At 33.8% G+C, this 23,465-nt stretch overlaps 1 protein-coding gene and 2 long non-coding RNA genes across 3 annotated transcripts in view; 2 read left to right on the top strand and 1 right to left on the bottom strand.

Moving 5' to 3' along the window:
- Positions 1 to 5,601: 5,601 nt before the first annotated feature.
- Positions 5,602 to 9,199, top strand: LOC128546636 (uncharacterized). The gene is made up of 2 exons (XR_008366121.1): positions 5,602 to 6,331; positions 7,083 to 9,199. It is a non-coding gene; the product is annotated as an uncharacterized LOC128546636 (long non-coding RNA).
- A 10,082-nt stretch (positions 9,200 to 19,281) lies between these two features.
- The window catches only part of LOC128546634 (uncharacterized), a 31,813-nt gene continuing 27,629 nt past the window's right edge, over positions 19,282 to 23,465 (top strand). The window contains exon 1 of the mRNA XM_053517635.1: positions 19,282 to 19,407. Within this exon, the coding sequence (XP_053373610.1) occupies positions 19,312 to 19,407 (96 nt within the window). The 5' untranslated portion in view covers positions 19,282 to 19,311. The remainder of the gene's footprint in view (positions 19,408 to 23,465) is intronic.
- LOC123542828 (uncharacterized) lies at positions 21,114 to 23,260 on the bottom strand. Its single transcript, XR_008366120.1, has 2 exons — positions 21,941 to 23,260; positions 21,114 to 21,422 (listed from the first exon to the last, which is right to left on the bottom strand). It is a non-coding gene; the product is annotated as an uncharacterized LOC123542828 (long non-coding RNA).

The raw sequence follows: 23,465 nt of genomic DNA, 5'->3' as shown, positions 1-23,465 counted from the left end.
TAACTTATACATGCTACATATGAAGTTGCCAGTTTGGAGGGATTAATTCCTGCAGGTATGCGGAACTGTGATATGAAACATTCTTCGCTCAACGATTGCGATCAATTATTTCAATTCCATGCATTTTGTGTTAACGCCACATAATCCCTGTCTTACTTACTTAAAGGCATACAAGCTTCTTCTTTTCTTTCAGACTTTCACACTTATGTAAGAGAACATGTAACAAAATGAAAAGAAAGAATGCCATAGCTGTTTTAAATGAACTGAAAAAAAGAAGATATGTTTCATTGTTACAGTTCATCTCTTGCATCTACTTGTAATCTATTAACTCAGCAGGAAAAAACAAAATACTTAAAATCAGGAAGTTGTAGCTTGACATTCTGGTTGAGGTGAAGAAAGATCAGATGAATGGAAAATATGTGTCCTTATTACAAAACATCTCCATCATTTACTTAGCTCAACAGGAAAAAACAAAATACTTGAAATCATTCTCTACATGGTGATTTATGTACCACGTCTAATCTCACTCGTCGTCCACCTCTGATTGAAACTTCCTTCAGTCACTTGCAGAGAATATAAGAACTACATATACAGTAGCTGCTATACATGTATGTTAATACTGTTAACTTAACACCCTATGTATATAAAATGCAGTTGAAAAATATTTTTCATTGCACCGTATGCTCAATGCAATTTCTAAAGCGAGACGGAAATTTATTTGTTGTACAGAGGTTGTTCCTCTTGAGAAGTTAATTTAACCGCCTCGAGAGCCTAGTAGTAGAGCGTCCGCTTCGAGTGCGCGAAGATATTCGATCCACGGCCGCGTCATACTAAAGACGTGAATACTGGTACCAGTAGCTCCCTTGCTTGGCGCTTAACATTAAAAGGGAAAATGGCTTCTCTTCTCTCATACCCTCATGGCGATGGATTCTATCAGGAATGAGTTGTCGATAGTGATTAGTATAAGTTGTAGAACTTGTTTCACAACCGACCCAAAATAAATTAGTATGAACTAGGTTAATTTACCATGAATTAAATGAGAAAGAAAATATTGTTTTTATAGCGAGGTATTTGCTCCTCAGAGGTGTCTTTATCAGAGATTTTACTTTAACTTAAATATTCTTAAGAAATAGCGTTAAATCCCATTAAAGATAAAATGTTTTCTTGCAGTTTTACACAGGTACTGGTGGGTTGATACATATAGCTAAGTAAATCATCTTTAATAGATTGTTGGCAATATTATGAGCAGTAACTGTTGTTGTATGTTGAGTGTCACATTTATTGTTTTACATATATATTTTATGCCTTAAAGGCAAAAGAAAAACGAACGCATATATTGGCGTGTAGAATTTACTTGTATGAGCGCCGCTAAAATGATATATTGATCTAGAACGCACTAGTAAATAATCTTGATAAATACTTAAGGTGGTACTTAATCAATATGAAAAACTTATACATACATACATACATTCAAAGGGCAATTATTTTGCTGAAAACAGACATATTTTGGATAAAAGTTTTGGGAAGTAGTAGTGCATTCTTAGGTGGCAATATGTCTCTGTAAATCATTACGCAGCCACAACTGATTTGCTTTTGATTCGTAAAAACATGGCAGTTTCTAAAAGTTTACATAACAGATCTAAGCATTGACCCTGTTAGCTTGAACGTTACCTTTTAAATTTTATAGCTTATTTGGCAGCGAAATAATTCTAGTTTAATATCGTATATTGTCTAGCAGACAATGTCTTCCAACGGATTATGCTTTTCATTTCTATGTGATAGTTTATTTTCGCACAAGTTCATTTCTTCCTCTTTTATAGCATCATTATACTTTACGTGATTTTGATTTGTAACTAGAATATTTAACAACAGAGGAAAATTATATGTTATTTTCCATAAAGTTTATGGGAGATTGACGTTGAAAATCCAGTAAACTAGAAATGTATTTTTTCTACATCTATCTACTGCTAAGCAAATGCAATTATCTGCTTATGATCAGTTTTATGAAAGTTTCATTTAAAATATAAAAAAAAAACTTTATTCTACACACATGCAAAACAAACTCTATTAACGCATGATCAATTAACCGGAACGCAATGACTAACGTCAGGATTCTCGAACGGTTTTCGACGTCATCGACGTAACTTTGGCATCTTTTGAATTTTCTGTTGGCAGCGAAAGGGTTAAAGGAACCACACTTATATGTTTGACTGTTAATTCTGTCTTTTGAACGAATAGAATTGAAGGAAAAATAAATTGTCTGCTTAGCACAGATTCAAGGGCGGATCCAGGGATTGGGGCATTTTTTTTTGTTTGCACGAGCGCCTATAAAGCTTTTTATTTTACGTTAATAAACTTTAGTAACCCCTCCCCATAAAAATCCTCAGAAATCGGGCGCTTACAAATTCCATTCTGAGATACTTACGCAAGAATAAGTCTGACGAGTCATTAAAACATGGACTTTACGTAGCATGTTATTTGGGTTGATTTTATCATAAAACCTGTCCTTTTTCAATACAAAAAAAGCACCTCAGAACGCCAAGAATGCACCAGATGGATCTATTGTTTTCAAAATGTTCCGGTGAGGTGGGGAGAGGGAGATGGTGACATGCCCACGGACTCTCCTAGTTGTTCTACTACAAATATTTTGCACCCCTTACACCAAATCCTGTATCCGCCCTGAGATTTGTGAATGCTTAATTTTTTAGTTAAAACATAAAGAAGGAACTACATACAATATTACTTATTCGTGCAAACCAGACGGGGATTTCCGGTATCTTTATCGGTGTTGGAAAAGTCCATCTTACACCCAGGGGTGGTGTAAGATGACTCTCGTGCTGTAAATGACGTATAAGAACTACTTACATGTAAAAGATTTGTGTAGTAATATATATTATATTTAAACAACGGAATGAAAATTCAATACCTTGACAGTTCCTATTGGTTCCTGATAGTATATTTCTCGATTCAAATCACTTTATCTTATCAAAATTCATAACGTTACGCTGCAACTGGTAAAACAAAACCGGAACTAAACATTGTTGTTTGTTTTGAAACGTCATGACGTCTTTCCTGTTTACATACGTTGGTTTCCCGCGCTTTATTTAAATACACTCCATAAGAAATAGATCTAGTTCTAAAAAAGAAAGCTGTTCAATTGATTTTATTTTCATTTTTATTATTATTTCTTGAAACTGGTATGCAAGAAAAAGATTCTACCACTGGTTATAGGTGCAGATGGAAATATCCTGCTCTCGGGTGTCTATTATGGCGGTAACTCGACAGAGAGCCTCGTTACCGCCTAAACAGTTACCCTCGAGGCCGGATATTCCTATTAGCACCTACAACCAGTGAAAGAATCTTATAATATCGAAGTTCAAAAGTTGCTATAGGCAATGGAAAGTGATTTAAGAACACAATTGATAAAACCAGATACTGTTTTGTGCTTTATTTATGTCTCTGCATCATTAGTCTGGTTTGTTCTTCAATTGTTCTATGTCTTGTCATAAACAGTTATTTTAATGTTAACATTTGACATAGACAATTTTTGATTGAATGTCGACTGATTGCTACATGTATCTACATACAGAATATAGAACTTTCTCTATTGTCTGACCGCCTCTGTTTTCGGGTGGTTAGAGTCGCTGACTTAAAATCACTCGTAAGTACTCACTGATTAAGGGGCATGGGTTCAATCCTTGCTACCGACCAGGTCTCTTTATGTAAGAAAGATGACAGTTTGAGTACTAGTACTTGATCTTTCTAGGAACGATTGTTGGGTAAACTACCCACCTGACATAACTGAAACAGTGTTTAAAATGGCGTAAAACCCATCAAATCAAATTAAGTCCCTCGGTTGTCTTTCCTCATATATATGATATGTAACAGGAGCTTCCGCATTCACCATTTTAATAGCTAGTTCCTCGTTTCAACTTTACACACGTACCCGGTTAGTTATACACTTGTACCTCATTTAGTCTATACACTAACTCCCCGTTTTGTTGAAACACACAATTCCACATTTCGTCTATACACAAACACCCGGTTTGTTACACATTCATCTCAGTTGGTTTAAACACAAAATTCCCCGCTCTGAATGTGAAAAATATCATTGCTTAATAATTGAAGATAGCTTTAATCTAAAGCCTTGGATAATTTTAAGATCATAAGAATAAGAGTTGATAGAAATATGATAACTGTAGCTACAGTAATAAAGAAGTTCCCAGTTGGTAGGTTTATAGCTTACATCCCCGATTGGTTGCGTTTACATGTATGCGTGTGTGTGCGTGTGTTTGTGAGTGATGTGCGCGTCTGCGTGCTGTGGGTTTCGTTTTGTGGAGGCTGCATTTTTGGTACGTAGCATTCTCTGTTTGATATTTGTCTTTGTTTTTTTCCTCGGTCATGAAGAATTCTATAACCATTACGAGGTTTCCAACACACGTCGGTAAGGAGCAGAGCAAGTGATTCAAAGTAAGCGACTGTAACTTGAGCCCCCCCCCCCCCCCACACACACACACACGCACACACTCCTGCAACCCCCATTTACATTAAATCTTTATATTTAACAATACCATAAAGTACTATATATACAGCTTCATTTTTACAATAATCAAACCTTTGATGAAAGTTCAATTAAATGCAAACGTGTTATCAATTCACGGAATATGCTGATATTTATATATATGACGTACGTACATAAATATTTCCATTTCTATGCATTGGTTAAATTTTGATTTCTTTAGCGTTAAAACAAAATCTGTATATGATCATATGTGTATTGAAATAACATACAGTCAAACCTGTATTAAGCAGCCAGCCAGTCAAGGAACGAAACACTGTGACTGCTTTAGGCAGGCGACTGCATTTCAATTACAATGGGTTATTTTATGGACGCACGGAGCACAGCATGCACAGTCAGAGTCATTCATCTAAAAGTAACCCCTCATTTACAGAAACTTTAGTCATGGATTGCATCGAAAACTCAACAACAAGTACATTTTAATGTTATGCAAGATACCCCAAAATTGGGATAGGGTTGAACAAGTGGTTCAAGTGGTGAAAGAGTAGCCTTAAATGATATCTTTTCAGAGACTTATCTTCAAACAGAGTGCTTGTTGAAATTAGAACAAAAGTCAATTTGAGAAGTTAGCTGAGTGATGCTGGCAAGTGACCGATTAATACAGGTCACCGCTAAGACAGGTTCATCTGTAACATATAAACATTTCCCTTGTTTGTTTACTTTTTGCCATGTTTAAATGCCTAATGCATACTCTAGTATATACTTTTACGTTTGAAATAAAACGTTTACTTAAAGAACAAAGCCTTAAAGGTATTGTACTACACCAAATCAACCCGGAAGACATTTAAGTTTGATAAAAAAAAACATGACCTAAAATCAGAAAAGAAACTTAATCCATTTATTTTTAAAGGTGGTTAATCACTTTTATGGAGTAATGAACTGGATCGAAATGATCCTTTACGCTTTTTTGTGTTCACTGAATGTTTAATACATGTACGTGTTTAGGTGAAGTAAAGTTCCATAAAAATGATAAAACATTCATTTCTAATAGGAATCTAACACTATATAATGGATCTTTTTGTTCATAACATAATACACTTAAAATGAAAAATATCATAACATGATGCTTAAATTTGATTTACACCTTTACGATACAGAAAAATCTTCCTCTGTCATCCCAAGTTTAAAACAATTAACGTGACAAGGTTTTATTATTACTTTGTGACAAACTTGTTTAGGAATAAATGTGTTTGAAGGGAGGTAGCAATGATACCATCTCTTCTTAATAATAACGTGATTGTCTCCTTTTAAACAGACATCTTAATGAACATGTCAGATTTTGAAAATTTCATTTCTGTATAAGAAAGCTTGAACTAATCTTTCATTGTAATCAGGAGCATACATACCTATAATTATGTACTTAAAAAAAAAACAGATCCATTTTATACTTCTCTGCAGCACATTAAATATTGAAGATAATTCAGTTTCTTATAAATATTATTTAAAGCGCCTCGCCCAACGTTGGGCTGACATTTTAAAACAAGTATGGCATTGACGACAAAAAGATTAAAGTGAGTGAAAGTAGATTATTATCTTCTTGTTCTAATGGGATGATTTTAATGAGATATTGCCGTTTGACAATGCAACATCTGTAAACTATATGTTTAAATTTTATAATCCTATATCGGGGAGCATCCATTGGTTTTACCGATATTTTCCTTTTTTCTTTTATGTCTCGAGGACTTGTTTTCAAAGATGAACCTAAACAAGCTTTACAGACTGCTAAATGTTGTGTTCTCAGGGATAAAAAAGGTAAAAAAGATTACTTAACTCATCAACATGTGATACACCTTAACTTGTTTTCAAAGGGAAATTTAATGGTTGTATTCAGCTAAGTCTCTGTGAATCAACTCAATCGGTCAACAGCAATAAATAGACGCATTTTCATCAAAGAATTCATTGGTGTAAATAAGAATCCTTTCTGGTTATGCCCCGGATATTTAGCGATTGATCTATGTGTAAATCCGTTTGTCCGTCCGTCCGTCTGTATTGTTAACAAGATTTTAACAACATTTTATGGTTCTAAAGCCCGCATAAATGACCCAATTTAGTTAATATTGTAATACTTCAGGGTACAGCGACCTACTATACTCAATGGGGTTGTATGCTTAACGGTAATTTTATTATAAGGTTACAGCCTTTATAATTTGATATCTAATTTGATCGTTAAGCATTTGATTTACTAAGCCTGTCATACTTTATCAATTTAGATAAGGAGTTATTCTTGTTAAATAACTAGAAACAAGTAACTTCCTGGTTTTGCAGACATGCTGTTGTTGTTGTGCAGGTAGTTGCTTAGCAACTACTGTCCAGGCTTTGTTTACATTGTTGTATACATAAATGTCATTTAACTATAAAGCAAATATGCTTCCAAGAATATCCCTTAAAAGGAAATTTGATGTTATAATAATTTAGATTATTCATTTTTCTTTCTTTTCATAGTAATATTTATTATGTTTTTTTTCATGTTTTAATAGAAGTATTGGCTTTTGTTTCCTAACAGTATGAAGTTCACAGCTTCCAAGAAGTATAGAAGTTTCCCCAAAGGTTTACTTCAGCCATAGTGTAACACTATCAAAAACTGTCGCTATTCGCAAATTGCTTTCTACAGGTTCGACTTAATCATAGAAATATATTTCAAACTAACTGAAGTTTCCCTAAAGACTACATCGGCTATAGCGTAACAATACCGGTACTCCCACTCATTAAAACTTGCGGCAGGATCTACAAACTGAACTAATATAGATGACCTTGACCTTCATTTGACCACCACCAGAGGAAAACATCTTCATGAACACTTCAAGGTTATTGCCTCCTATGACTATGGGTAGAGCAGGTCAGAAGTAGTTGTCATTGTAAGAAATTATGCACTTTGTTCAGGAAATAGGGATGAGAGTAATCCATTAAAATTATTGTTATTCTAGAACTTTATCAAAAGATGGCCGGATCTGAAATTCTAACAACCTCGTAGTTTTTAGCTTCAGCGAACCAAAGCAATGTCAGAGAAGGCTTTCATGGCATATTTTGAAGAATGTGATAACATATTGACCAATAATATAATCTCAATAGTGCCCTTGATAGAATTTATAACACTGATTAGAAAGGACTTGAGTAAATTCTCCTACATACATTCTTGGACCATCTTGTGATAAAGCCTTAATTGCTGTCACTTCAGGAAAGGGTACATGTAGTACGGTAACTTTAGTAAGGTGTGGAAATTATCTCGGACAACAAATACCACCGTACTTCGTTTTTCTAGGTAAGAGAATAAGACAACAACTGCTGGTTGTATTTCTAGAACATCTGGTACTGTGAGTGGCTCGGGTGGTCAAACTCAGAAATCTGAATGGATTATATTACAAGCCATTTCATTAAATATGTCAAAGGCAGGGATGACGGGAAAACAATACAAATGGACACTGGTCACACATTCCTATGCCACTCATTGACAGGGCCAAGCATCATAATATTCAGTTGTTTGTTCTCCCGGCACATACTACCCATGTGTTACAGCCCCTAGACCTAGCGTGGTTTGGCCCTTTTGAGTGTGACAAATATATGCGTATGAGTTCTTGTCCTGTAGACAAAATTTATATTCCGTTTGTTAATTAGTTTGTAAAACCTACCAGAAAGCTCTATCCCCGGAAAATCTTAAAAGTTCTTCCGAAAAAGCTGACATATATCCATTTGAACCAAAAGTAGTTGACAAATCAGTATTTGTTCCAGCTCAGGTACTCAGTGGTCTGGACAATCAGAAAACGTCTGATGAAGATCAAGAGTCAAAATTAAGGTAGGAGAGTCATGCATTAGAAAACAGAACAGTGAAACAAACAACAGAAGGTGCTTGAGTTCTGTTTTGTCAGGAAAGGACATTACAGATGAAGCTACTGTACAGAATCCACGAACATCAGGAGTCTGTAAACGGTTTAAAGAGAAAGTCTTGTTCATTGAGCAGCAGCAGCAAACGTTCAAAACTGTCTAGTTTTGACCCAGCCTGGAACATCTGGCATTGTGCAACCTAATTAGAAAAGTACATGTACTATTTCAGAAGCATCAAATCATTTCTCAGAATTATCCGATGATGAAATTTCAGATAAGGAGAAATATTGTCAGTGTCATCGTTTTCAGCCAGTTCAGCTGTCTCAGTCAAGTTCAGTTTACTTCGTGGGGTCAATATATGTTTGAAAATTGTAGTCATTGGACACATTTAAAGAACTGCGGCAGTGTGGTCAAACTGAAGGGAAATGACACTTTCTTCACTACAATGGACATGTAAGTGAATGACACAATACACTTATACATTATTTTATGTCTTCTTTATTTATTGATAAATTACATTATGTGCGCGATAAACGATTACCCTAGGATATATTTGACTTTTAATAACTGCCAAGCGAGAAATACAACGGCCATTATTTCAATTTCAAGAATGATTTTAAGTGTCAACAGAATGTACTGCATTAACAAATTGAATACCTGTCTCCCTAGAACTTTCTACCAGTTAGTATGTAATCTGTACTATCAATTGTTTCGTGGTATAAATGACATAATCCATTGTTTACCTTTTGTTAGAGCGGTACAGTTGAAATTATAGAAATAAAAGTAGTGTAGTGTACATAATTTACCTAACCTAATTATATATTAGATTGCCTTAGTCTGTTAAATGAATAGCTTTATTACACATTACGTCAAAGTCATAGCTTACTAACCCTCCGTAAATCTCTCTGACGTTTATTTTCCTTACACTTTAAGGTAGAAAGCGACACTTTGCTAACTTTTGGGTAGCGTCTTGAAATTTTGCAGGTGTAAAGTTGACCATATTTCAAACAAGATGCAGTTTATTTTATCTTAATACAGCCAACCAGTTTTTGTACACAAGACGTCAAAGTTGACCCCTAAAGCGCGTTTTTGAAACTGACGTTGCCGCGTATCCTTGGCAACTGTAACGAGTACTCCAACGGCGCCAGCCAACAAATTTTCTTAAATTATACATTATTCGACGAGAATTATTTTTTCCGTTATGGTGATGTAAAAATCATTGTTTAACACCGACAAATATTTGGAAAATGGAAAGAAAATCGCCGTTTTTGACTAAAAATTGACGTTCAGTTTCGCAGCATTTTTCGGCTTTAAATTAGCGTTTACAAAATCCCTGAATTAAAATTTTGATTTTTTTTCAATAAACGGTGTTTAAAATGTATACCAAGTCCAAATAACAAATAAAACTGGGGGGTCACCGACTTAATTGTTTCGGTACATGTGATTTTATTTCCCCCTGCCCCGTGCGTAAATTTTGTACCATAATTCGACGTCTGCAGATACGTTCGAGACATAATAATTCAGTCAATTTGAAAATCGCTTTTAATATATTTTCTATATAGTAATGATTTTTTTTTTCATCTTTTTCTGATTCAAAGTACCAATTTAACAAGTTTTCCGTTGTAATACACTACTAAAATGAAGAATTCAAACATATGCAATTGTGTAGATAGTTCGGAGATTTCACATTTGAAACAAAAAGTTAAAGCATAATTATTGTAAAATATCATAGATCAGTATTTACAGCAGTTTCATATATTTTTAAGTTTGCCCTGCACGAGAGTAAAGCTTAATTGTTTCGTGTTTTTCTTGATATTATCCCTTTTCCTCCATAAACACACACGCATGCACGCCCGCACATCCCAGTGTCATACATTTTTATTATTTCGTTTCTTACTTTTCCAGCCTAGTAACATATGACAATAAGATTATAGTTTCTATGGTATCTTCCGGTTAATTATCAGCTCCACGCAAATGTTCACATATTTTGACGGCGGGATTTGGTTTTACTAGTCAGAGTATTTTGAAATTTTATAGCAGAGGGCAGTATTTGAGATATGAGTTCCAGGACAATCAAACCCTTAGCGAACAGCATGGATCTTGACCAGACTGCGCGTATGCACAGGGTGGTCTGGATCCATGCTGGTCGCAAATGCACTATGTTGGTTTCCCCATGACACGGCTCAATAAGAGGTATCGCTTTGAATACTATCCTAAAGTTACATTAACGCATAAGCGTAGCTTTATAAAATTCTGATGAGTTAACTGCTAAATTGTTTGAATATTGTTACATTCTGAATGTTGACATCTCAGACGCTTATTAAAATACAAATAAATAAAAAATAAAATCCTACACATATACATATACTGGTACAAATCCTAGTATCTCGTAAATACGAAATCAGGACTAGCAAGTTTGAGCCGTCGGTCCTATGTACAAAATTACGATTCTTGCGTTGCTAGATAATTACAATATAGAATTATACATGTTTAACCGCTGATGAGTTACTGCGAGTTTCGATACAACCACTGTTTTCTGTGTTTCTTTCTTTTACCCCATCCGCTTAGCTCAGTTCTATGAATCCCTTTTTCGATCCCTGGGTAGGGCCTGACAATTTGATAGGAGGTATCTGTCCGAAATCATTCGTCCTCCAACTCCGATTTTATGTGGTGAAGTTGAAAGCTACTTGTTGAGGAACACTGGTTAGGTTAACCGCCTATCGTAACAGAAAACAGCGCTAAACATGAAACAAACAAACAGTTTTCTTTCTTTTTTATTTTATGGAATATTTATCATTTTAGCACAGTATTTACTCGTATTTGTTACGTTTGATAGGTCTCTAATATTAGGAAAAATATTATATATGGAATATGTTTCTATTATGTGTCTATGAATACAAGGATAACCTTTCTTAAAACACATCTCTGGAGAGCTAAAACCTCTTTGTAAAGGATGGTGTTTCTATCTAGCGTTGTTAATAAATTAACCTTTTCAGAGCAACAGCCTCCGTACAATGAATATAAATTCTGTTTCCACGTGGCTGCACTTTATTTGGAATCGGGGTGTCGAACTACTCTCGAAACTATCGAAATATTTCCAAAACGTAAAATTTATAATAAAGTTAAATAAATTTATGATGTTTATTCCAACATGATGACATAACGATATTAGGGCTTTTAATTTTTCTTATTATTTTTGTAAATGTTTACAATGTCGTGTGTATCAATCATGTGTAATCGTGAACTTAAGAGGTAATTCAAGAAATCCTTGCAAAGTTGTAAAGGACTCTTTTGACTAAATTCTTCTTAAAATAGGTTAAAAATTGATCACAAGACATACGAGAACCCGTTTAATTACGTATTTTTATCTGGGGTAGAGGTAGAGTAATGTAATTCAGCGTAATAATTTCGCCCACGGTAACAGGGTTTTAAAGGCTATTTTGATCTAAAAGTAGAGTTTATCTTAAAATGAAGATTTACAGAAACAAATACTCATTGCGATTAAATAAAGTATTCATCATCATATTACTTTTTAGTCAAATTATATTGCTTGGGTTTTACATTAGACAAGATTAAAGCATATTTTTTATTCAAAACTCAACTTCATATTTGTCGCTCTGACGTAACTTTAACGTAAATATCGAGTCTAAGGTTAAGTGATCACCACAAATTATATACCATTTTAAATGCAGATACTTGTTGACTGAACAGAACGATTTACGAAAACAGTCCGACGGACGTAAATCACGGTTCATCAAAAATGGACGTCTAAGGTTTGCGGAGAAAAAAGTTACAGAAATATCAAAAATGTAAAATACGCATTATATGAGGAATATGCTGGATTTTAAATTAAACAAAATGTCGAAACGGAACTCAATAACTTCTGAGTATAGGCGCATTCCACCTTAATTATAGCAAATTGTGTCCACTTGACGCATTTAAAGATACCAAACGCTTTTTTTTTTTTTGCACCAGTGGCACGTTATATAATATATTGAAATGTACTAAAATTTTACTTTTTAATACGCTTTTATCATTGTTTATATATAAACGTCTTGCCATGGAACAAACTGTTTGTTCTTGTTTTGTATAAAGTTCTTTAAGAACCAGTAAAACACTAATGGTGCAGCTGATAAGCTAAACACAATGGCCAAATTATGATCTCTCAAACGTATCTGCAGACGTCGAATTACAGTACAAAATTTACGCATGGGGGTGGGGGAAATAAAAGCACATGTACAGAAAAAACTAAGTCGGTGACCCCCCAGTTTTATTTGTCATTTTGACTCGGTATACATTTTAAACACCGTTTATTGGAAAAATTCAAAAATTTAATTCAGGGATTTTGTAATATGCTAATTTAAATCCGAAAAATGCTGCGAAACTGAACGTCAATTTTTAGTCAAAAACGGCGATTTTCTTTCCATTTTTCAAATATTTGTCGGTGTAAAACAATGATTTTTACATCACCATAACGGAAAAAATAATTCTCGTCGAATAATGTATAATTTAAGAAAATTTGTTGGCTGGCGCCGTTGGAGTACTCGTAACAGTTGCCAAGGATACGCGGCATGATGCAAAATTTCAAGACGCTACTCGAAAGTTCGCAAAGTGTCGCGTTCTACCTTAAATGTGCTTACTTAAGCTTTAAAGCTACTCGCCCACTGTTTAGGTGAAAGTTTTTAACGTCTATTTCCACCTAGTTTTGCATGATATATATATTTGTCGCTGAAAAAAATGATAAACTGGGTAAAAGTAAAAGCTAGATACTGGTAAAAATGCTAAGAAGGATGTAAATTTTCTGCATTTTCGGGGTTGCAATGGTTTACTAATTAAAATTCTGCACAATATGTCTGGGTTTTTTTTATAAGAATATCTTTAAAAATCTTATTTCATTAAGTTTGTACCACTAGTCACTTACAGAGTACTCACGTTTTATGGATTTTTGAAAGAAATTATTGTTTGCCTACAATGTGTGGGTAAGTCCCTTAACTAGACATGTTTTTGTGTGCTTTGTTTATTGCTGGAATAGTGAAAAATTGATAACTGCAGGAGTAAAACAAACAACATTTTTCGAAAATAAGGTAAAGATAAAGCAGTAAATATCATCGATCTGCAGGGTTTTGCCCAAACTTGTAAAGTCTTATAATGCATTTGTTTATAATGCGGCTGTCACATGTTTTCAACTTGTTGTAAATATTAAATACATTTATTTCTATTCAAATCATGTTTTAGAAAAGTGTTTTCTCATCATTGTCACAGGTTTGAATAAGGGTAGATATAACAGAAAGTAGTAGTTTATATATTATTAGTGATTACCTCCCTTTACAACTTCCTGTTCTAGCTGTACATAATATCTATTTAGACAACTGCTTTATCTCTTTTAAACATGCAGTTAAAAGCCTTATGGAACCTGAATGATATTAATAGTACACTCGCGGAAGAATTGATAATATCAAGTAATTCTAGAGATATTAGTACTATAAGAGCAATATTTTCTTAACTTACTTGCGTATATAAAATATACCCTAGCCCATAGGTTAATATGGGTCATAGGTTTCATGGTTCAAGTATGCGATACTCAATCAGTAGATCATCTTCTGATCTATGTAACAAATAGCTCGTATGTGACAGAACATGAACGTGAACGATGCACCGATTGGACACATCTGTCGAAAATGGGTTTGTCGTTTAGGGACTGTGAGCCTTTTCGGTTATGTTGTAGTTTTCATCTATTTTTTCAATTCTTTCTCTTTGACTTAGTTGTAATGTAAAGAAAAATAATGCGTTAAATGATACATTATCACATCATCAGCAGCAATATTTAAAATTATATTCCTCAACGCCAGACAAATAGAAAACAAGCGCGTAAACAAAAGAAAAAATATACTTTTTTATTCCGCTACAAGGATTCACAGTGTGGGGGAACACGTGACTTAAAACGGCAGCTTACACGGAAAAATGGCCGATAATTTCTCCGATTCGCCAGGAAAATCCAGGTATTTCTGTTGATCAACCTTTGTTTAGATGTTCTACTATATCCTATCATATGCCCCCTACCTTCCGATTTCCTCCGGTACCCATACTTGGGAAGTTTGAATACATTTACAAGTTTTGGAATGACGCTATCCACGGACGGATACAGTTTTGTCCAGAAAATACAAATTACTGAAGTAAATGACTGTACAATTACATGAAAAGTTAACCAAATACCCTGTTCAGCCTAAACATGTAAAGAACTGGCAAAAAGCAAAGCTGCCAAAAAGAGAATGTCGAAATCTACGAAATTGCGCTGAACACGTACATAGTCTTCGAAGGCGCTGTGCACGTACAGGAGCAACTTTTCTATTTTATATTATAGAAATACTTAAGTTGCCACAAGGCTTCTGTATTTACAACACACTATATGATTGTTTTTCGTAATAAATAACATTGTGACGTCTCAGCTTTAATACTTCACAGTTGTTTCACGCACCGATGTCAAATAATATTCTTTCGGAATTCACTAAGATTCAAAAGTCTTTGGATACATTATAGCACAAAATGTGATTGTATTGTTTAAACACAACAGAGAATATTGGCAGAAAACCCTGATTTACTCACTCAGTCATAGCTGTGTAAAAGAATTTACTGGAAAATATTTGAATACACAACACTATTTATCATATATAGAGGATATTACACTCGTTGAATAAAGTAATAAAATGCGAGGCTGTGCCGAGCATTTTATTAATTTTATTCAACGAGTGTAATAAATAACGAGTGTAATAAATTCAATATGGAAAGTCACAAATGTAATTTTATCACATGTTAGCCTTTCTTGTCGAAACATTAAAAATTCGACTTTCTTTTACTATATAAACAAATCAATTTGATCAACGTCTCATATACTATAAATCATGTCGACGTCAAAGCTTTATTACACTAGTGTATTATCATTTTTATTCAATGGCTTTATTACACTCCAGCGACGTCAAACATGTGATAAAAAGTGAATCTACTATGCATTCGAATTATGAATAAGGAAACTGATTTGTCAGATTTATTTTCTTTTGCAGGGGCATTCCTTTCCCGCCATACATGTGTTGTCACATAATCTAGGACTTCGGTGACATGCTCCCCCGGAAAATTGTTTGGTATTCGGCACATCTGAGTACCTCTCCAGCAGCATACTAGTATGATTGGCAATTTATTTTATAAATTTATTTTGAGTTTTTTCCAGAATTTGAAACTGTGCTCAGAAGCCGGTACTGTCCTATTTCACTCACAGTTTCCCGAAGAACGACTTAGCGGCACTAAGAAATAACAATGCGAAATAGGCAGAACTGACCTGGTTTTTATTTGCCTCTATTTAATTCAGCGACCATTTCCACAACTCTTTTATATTTGAAAAAACATCTTGGACTACACTTTTAAGAAACTAGAGTTTTACATTTGATTTCCCTCAGTAAAAAATACTACACCATGCACAAAATCGTACCAATAATTATCTTGACTTTTAGAAATTCAAATTTCACCATGGATACAGTTATTTATTAATAATTTCTAACGACCGCTACAATATGTTGTTTGCATTTAACAATAATTATTCGGTAACTTTTGTCTGATATAGAGGGAAAAGGTCTAATTTATAGAATCGTAAAGAGCTAGCATTGGGTCAGAAAAAGTCCATATTCAGCATTTTCTTGAAGAGAAAGCATTTAAGACGTGGTCTACATCTTTGCAAACATCCTTTTAAATGTGTATAGAGCTAGTAAAACATTCTATCACTTGTCATTGTTGAACGAAAGTAGTTTTTGATTGCTTTCATTTTACTGAATGAGCGTTCGCAAAATGCAGATGTTGGAGGCATACTAGTAGTCAGAAGCACAAACAGAATAGTGTTTACACACGAATGCAAGACCTGCAGGGATGCATAAGAGTGGTCTGAAGTCTGTGGTTTCTGACTGGCAATATTCCAGTGTAGTTTCTACTTTGTTACCTCATTTTTAAATATCTGAAATGCGCCATGAAGATCTGGTGAATATGCGGTGTAAATAGGCACTGACACTTCTGACTTGTTTTCAGTAGATTTTCGCAGCAAAACGGATTTCATTTTGTAAAATTTGAGTTGCCATTTCTAGAGAAAATGGTCGAAAAATACATTGATACCATAAACTCAAAGTTATCCAAGACAGATTCTGCATCATGGTTGTCTATATGCATTTACCTTCCAACACATTTTAGTGCCGAAGTCTCTGATTATACGCCTTGCCTTTTTGTATCGGGCAAGCCACACTGCAGAGTCATTCCGCTCAGTCGAGAAAACTTGTATCTTTATCTCTGTAACGGCATTTAGTAAGTCCATATCTTCCTTATGAAAAAAAGGGTCGTTAGCGCTACGATGATACTCAACACATGTTCAGATACAAGAGAAACGACAAAGTAAAATCTAAGAACTGCAGCAAGATACTAGCCTGCCTTCTCATTTTCATCTTCATGCAGTATTATCTGAGCTGGGAATATCACTGGAAACGTGCTCTTGATCATGCAGAGGGCCCGACTTGACCACAGAGGCTCAGAAAGGATTCGCATTTTAATGCGTTGTTCCAATTCCTCCTTTGGAACTGTGTCCCTTGCCAGTTCCTCGGTAAACGCTACCGATCATTCAGCTGAGTAATCGAACAGAAATCTTATATCTTGCACAGTTGCCATCAAGGTTTTGACACATGGGACTTTAGAACTGTAAGGTTAAATTCAGACAATGAGCTTTGCAATGTATATTAGTTGGCGTCCGTAGCTCTTTCTTTTATAAGCGTTTGCACACCACGGTATTTTTATGTTTAATGCCCCATCATAGCATTGTGCTCTTAACTTTAGAATATCTAGATCAACTTCTTGCAAGAAATCCAAGATATTGCGATTAACTTTAACACCTTTGATAGATTTGCAGTCAATAAATCATATAGGAACTCTTTACAGAGGCACATTTATCACCAGTCGGCCTAATCCTAATGCATAGCGAGAGGTGTTTCTTGGTTGATTTGTCTGTTGCATCGTCAACAATGACGGCGAATAAAGGAGCATTTATACAGTCCGCTTACAGTTTTTCTCATATTTGATTAGAGCAAACTCTCATTATCTCATTTTGAATGTCAGGAGATGCGTATTTTGAATTAGATCTCTATATGTGCATTGTCAGATTTTGTTGTTGTTGTTGTTGTTGTTTAAATTATACAGTGCATTGCCCAAAAGCTCCTTTTGAATTTCACCATCCTGCGCAAATATGTTTAACATTGTCATGAAGTTGCTACCCTCTTCCGTATGGCCATGTGTCGCTATATTCTGCTCAATACAAACAACAGTAACCTTCATTATTTCTCCTATTGCGTGTCTATTTCTTTGTGCTAAATTCTTTTTTGATTCAGATATTTTCTTGCTTATCGAATTTTTTTTCCTGTCTTGATAGTCGCATAATAACTTCCCTCTAGGACCGACGAAACGTGGTGATAGGATTCTGTATAACATCTTTTGAGCCAGATGAAAAAAATTCTTCGAATCTGTGTAATACTGGTAGCTCTAATATGAAGGTTTTCTTCCTACCGCCAACAAACATACTGAAAATATGTAAAAAAAACATGACTTTCATATGAATTTACAGAAACTAGGGAAAAAAATTATGTAACATCAATCAGCCTTTTCACCCTCGTATTATAATTGCATTTTTGGCATTTTCGTGTTTTTTTCTCATATTTGAAGAAAATGCGTGGCCATATGTCTAAAGTGCCTATATGTGTCTCCGAGACGTTATATAACACTAAGTATGTGTTGCCATTGATATTACTCTAAATACTGCATTTATGTAATTAAATGGAAAAAATTGCAGTCCACCTATAAAGACGTTGTAAAAAGGTTTTCTTTGTATTTTCATTTGCATGTTTTTTCATGCACGTTCAGAATTAGATTATGCGGACAAATATAGAGCATGTCTGCTTAAGTGCATGAATTTTTCGTAGATCTTGTTTTTCAGAAAATGCGATTCAACCTTTGACATTATAAATATGTAAAACACTTTTAAACAAAGAAGCCTCGTGGAAATATAAGTATTTCTATAATATAAGATTGAATCATTGACCCTGTACGTGCACAGCGCCCTAGAAGACTGTGTACGTGTTCAGCACCATTTCGTATATTTCGACATTCTCTTTTTGGTAGATTTGATTTTGCCAGTCCCGTACATGTTTATGATGGACTGGATACTTTGTTAAGTTTAAATGTCATTGTACTGTCGTTTACTTCAGTAATTAGTATTTTCTGAACAAAATAATGTCGGTCCGTGGATACCGTCATCCCAAAAACTGCGAATATATTCAAACTTCCCAAGTGTTCTCGGAAAATATAGGTGAATGGAACAAAGGAAAGGTACCAGTGGAAATCGGAAGGTAAGGGGCATATGATAGGACATATTAGAACATCTAAAACAAATGTTTATCAGTAGAAATACCTTGATTTTCCTGACGAATCGGAGACATTATCGGCCATTTTTCCGTGTAATCTGTCTTTGTAAGTCACGTGATTCCCCACACTGATTCACACCAATACCGATCCATAACCAATGTTAAATACAGAATAACAAATACTGAAATTCTATCCTTTTTTATCTGTTTTAAAGGCTGTATCGATCAATTGTCTTATAATCAAAGTCATTTAAATATGGTCGGTAAATTATAGAAGTTCGATATAAATATCATTATGTAGGTTTATAAAGCGTTATTGTTCAAGTAGATAATCACTGTATGAAATTTTATATCCCTTGCAACCTTGAAATTTGCATTATGTTTGAAAGGATTATATGTATACAGATATTATTATATCAATTTATCATCAAGTAGTTTAGAAGCTATTTGCGTAGGCTGATCATTCGTGTATTGAACATGGAAAGTTCTGGCTCACAAGCGACTGGGTCGTTGCTGCATAAATTTAAAATCCTGAATATTACCGGATTAGGGCACTATCGTTGTTATACAAAGGTATGTGTTTTTCTAACCTTCGTGTGCAAACCGAAAACAAGTGGCATAACCTTGTCGCATGTACGTAACGAAAACGATATACATGTTATCATTATAACGTCTTGCTAAAGATGAAAGAATGGTTTTAGAATACTTTCGTAGTCATCAAAACATTTATATTATATCCCAGTGTTACAGTAATATAGGGTATACAGTATGACTGACAGACATTTTTTATTACTTTTTTTTATTCATGATTACGATTAAGTAATTTTAAGAATTGTGGATAGTCCGATGAAAACTTTTATATTGTCACATATGTTAGATATTTTTTTCCTGCCTTGCAGGAGTAACTGCATGTGTTAAATCTATCTAATCAAACCACCAAATAAGAGTCTATCTGCTCAGACAGAACACGGCTACAAGGACAAGTTTTAAATAGGAAAAAGAGAGTTAAAATAGTAAAACAAAGTTGAACCGACATTGTATAGATAATGCTGATTGAAAAAATAATACACATGGTTACTTATTGAAAAATCTTGGTTTTACCATTTTAAAAACATTTTTTCAATAACATGTATTTATTTTTGATGATTTGTCATATATATTCGCGATATGACAAATCTTCATAAAACCGCTGACGTATGATACCACGTTTTAAGGTATGTTTCCTGTTATACCCCACGGAATAATGTAACGTTCAAGCGAACATTAAGTATGCAATGAAGGTATTGAAGTAACTTTGCAATACCCATTCTTGCCTTTATCATTATTCGAAAGACGAACGAAGTGGAACCGTTACAATACTAGGCAGTTTCTATTGTATTACAATTTTCATTATGCAATTAAGAATTCTTCGGACGTAAATATAGGTCAATGCGTACATGAATTTCGTGAAAAACGGACAATGCCGAAATCGCGTATGGAGAATACTACATTTAACGCGATACACTTGTATTTGACAGTTTCCAAACTGTCAAAATGCTTGATTTATCAAGAACTTATCGGAAAATTCAAAAGAACAAGCAGATGTTTCATATATTTGATAAGCATTAATAAAATTCAAGAAATATCTTGATCCGGAAACATTCATTCATAAAACATAATTTACTTATGTCTCTATATATATATTAGAACTGCTCTATCCGAAATCGGATAATGCGCATACTTTTGGTCTGTTTTACCATCCGTAACAAATGCACACTACGAATTTTGGTAGTTAAGATAATATGATTTTTGTACATGTGTATCAAATGGCAAAAATAAATACTGTGTGTTTGAGCGGCTATCCGAATTCAGATAAGCTGTTTGAGTGGTTATCCGAATTCAGATAAGCCCAAAACATTTAACTATCTAAAATCGTACTGAAGAAAAACTTGAGTTTTGTCGTTACTATCCAAATTCAGATAAGCTTCAACAATGTCCTATCTGAAATCGAATGAAGCAAAACTAACTGGTGGCGTGGCTATCCGAATTTAGATAAGCCCTAACAATTAGCTATAAAAAGAATGAGCGTTGACTAAAATTAGATGTATTACAATGAGACAATGTTTGCTATCTGAATTTGGATAGAGAAAAAAACCTTTGTAATGTTGTTACTATCCGAATTCTGATAAGCTCATTCAGTATAAGAAAATCTGGAAGTTGTCATTGGCGAAATTCTTATTAGCTACGGTATTGGGAAGAGCAGGCAAAATAAATGGCGTGACACAAGATGAAACAAAACATGTTATGAATGATCGCTTTATGAAAATGTTTGCATGTCTATGTGAAATACAGTTTAATATATATTTATTTCATATGAGCTTTGATCTTACTCAACAATATATTGTTGTAATATTATTAAGTATCTACATGTTTCTGTCCTTTAATTGACAAATGGTAAAACAATTAAGCATAACGTTATTCCTCTTTTAGAGAAAATAGTTAATGATTCCAGATAGTCAGTGTATTATATATTCACATTCTTCTTTTGCCAGTCTACTAGATCTTTTCCCATCCTGTCAGGTAGCCATATATGAAGGTTCAACATCAACCTGAAAGTTAAAAGTTATACAACTATGTGAAACGTATTTAATAAGTGCATTACATAAAATGTAATGAATATACTACAAACAAAGCTTATATTATATGTGATGGAAAAATACTAAGAAAATATGTATCATGGATCTAATCAGCATTATTTATATTCAATAATAGAAATAAAAAATACTGATAATTTGTTGACAATAACCAGACTTTGTCTTTTCCTATACTCTTTAATTTGTACATATTTAAAGCAGAACAAATGATTCATTATGTTATTGTGTTATGTGAGGAATTAGCCACGCTCATAACATGTAACTGCACTATATGCGCGGTAATGTTTTTATTTCTTTTAATTGCTACTGTTCTTTATTTCTATAAATAAATATGCAAACTATTAATTGTAACACAATCTGTAAGAACTATTAATGAGTTTTATATGCAAACTTTTATAAGAACTATTTACATTCAAACAAGCATATGCAATATTCTTTATGAATCCATATCTTAGAAGATAATAATTGAATACCTTTTTTATTGGCTTCTCCCAGTAAATCCAAAACGTAGTATCATATAAAACATCATTTATTGAGTTAAAATTACTCGTTAATTCCGTCACATGTATTTTGCAAACTGTTAGAAAACTCTACATGTACGAGATTTAGACATTTTCCTTGGCGAATCCTGTGCCATTTCCTAGATAATAACATCGGCAAGTGCATAGTAGGCGGTTACTACAGAATGATTGACTGAACTGTTACTATGTAACATGTAGATAACCTCAGCCACTCATCATACATTTTGATGCTGATGTTATCTGTGAGAAGATTCTTTTGAGTTTTAAGGGGCCAGTAGTTCTGTTTATAAATACAAACATGTGGTTCTGATATTGCTGATAAAGAGAATTGTAAGACCATTTGTAAATTTGATCTACCTACGGAGGGATTACTGCATCCCAATAATTATGTTCTTATCATTACATCCAAAACTCTAAACACTAGCTTGGTAATACATATAAACATATCTTTAGCAAAATTTAATAATAATATATCTTATAATGTAAAAAAGTACCTACAGAAAAAGATGTGTTTGCAAGTTATCAGAATTTTAGATCTTATTTCAGTAGAGTTTCAAGAGCTTGTATCTGATCGATTTCACAAGGTCACCTAATCATTATATATCAAATTATTAACATTCATATATTTTAAACTCTGAATAAAACGCTAAAATGATTTTCTTCTTAACTATTTGTTTGTATTACGCTTACGTTCATTAAATTGTTTCTGTCTTATAGTCTTTTCATAATCCGACATTGATTCAATAAGTTTTACTCTGTTACTATCTGACCTATTTTCTCTAAATCTATTTCAATCACAATAAAATCTGTCTCTTTTTAATGAACATTCTTCATCAAACTATGTTTTATTTTAAATCCGTGGCGGAAGGTTTACGTAACTCCGATTTTTATAATCTTTTTTAAAATGTGGTGCGCAAACACTGTGCATAATGTTTGAAAAATGTAAAAGATTTGTATCGATTGAAGATGGATTACTTTCATCATTTAAACACCTTGTTAAATTATTCAATTCTGAGATGAAATTCTCGCTGTTTATTTTTCTTCATATTTTTCAGTTTTATTAGTATCCCATTTATAAGAGGTATCGGTTCTTCTGTTTTCATCTGTAGAGATAACACAATGTAAAGTAAAATTCTAAACACAATGATCGGACAAGATACTTGGTCCCTGAACATTAAAACTCTGAAATAAGTCCACAATTGACGGACTACATATGACATAATCAACCAGACTACTTTCGTTTCTGCTAATATATGTTACCTTTCCAGCATCATTTTTTAAAATGTTTTAGCGCAAAAATGCCGTGTTAGTTCTTGGAACTGCCGCGAGATACCTGGTAGCTATCATGGTAATATTCTAAACGTTCCAGAAATGTTGTGCATTTTCCTGAAAACATTATCGTAATAAATTACTTTTTAAGATATTCTTTTTATTTTTTAGGAAACTTTAGGCTATTGAGAGATGTATTCAGGAAAGC

The sequence above is a fragment of the Mercenaria mercenaria genome, chromosome 11 (assembly GCF_021730395.1).
Source record: "Mercenaria mercenaria strain notata chromosome 11, MADL_Memer_1, whole genome shotgun sequence".
Lineage (NCBI taxonomy): Eukaryota > Metazoa > Mollusca > Bivalvia > Venerida > Veneridae > Mercenaria > Mercenaria mercenaria.
The sequence above is the reverse complement of the archived record's forward strand: the minus strand, read 5'-3'. Positions and strand labels throughout refer to the sequence as shown.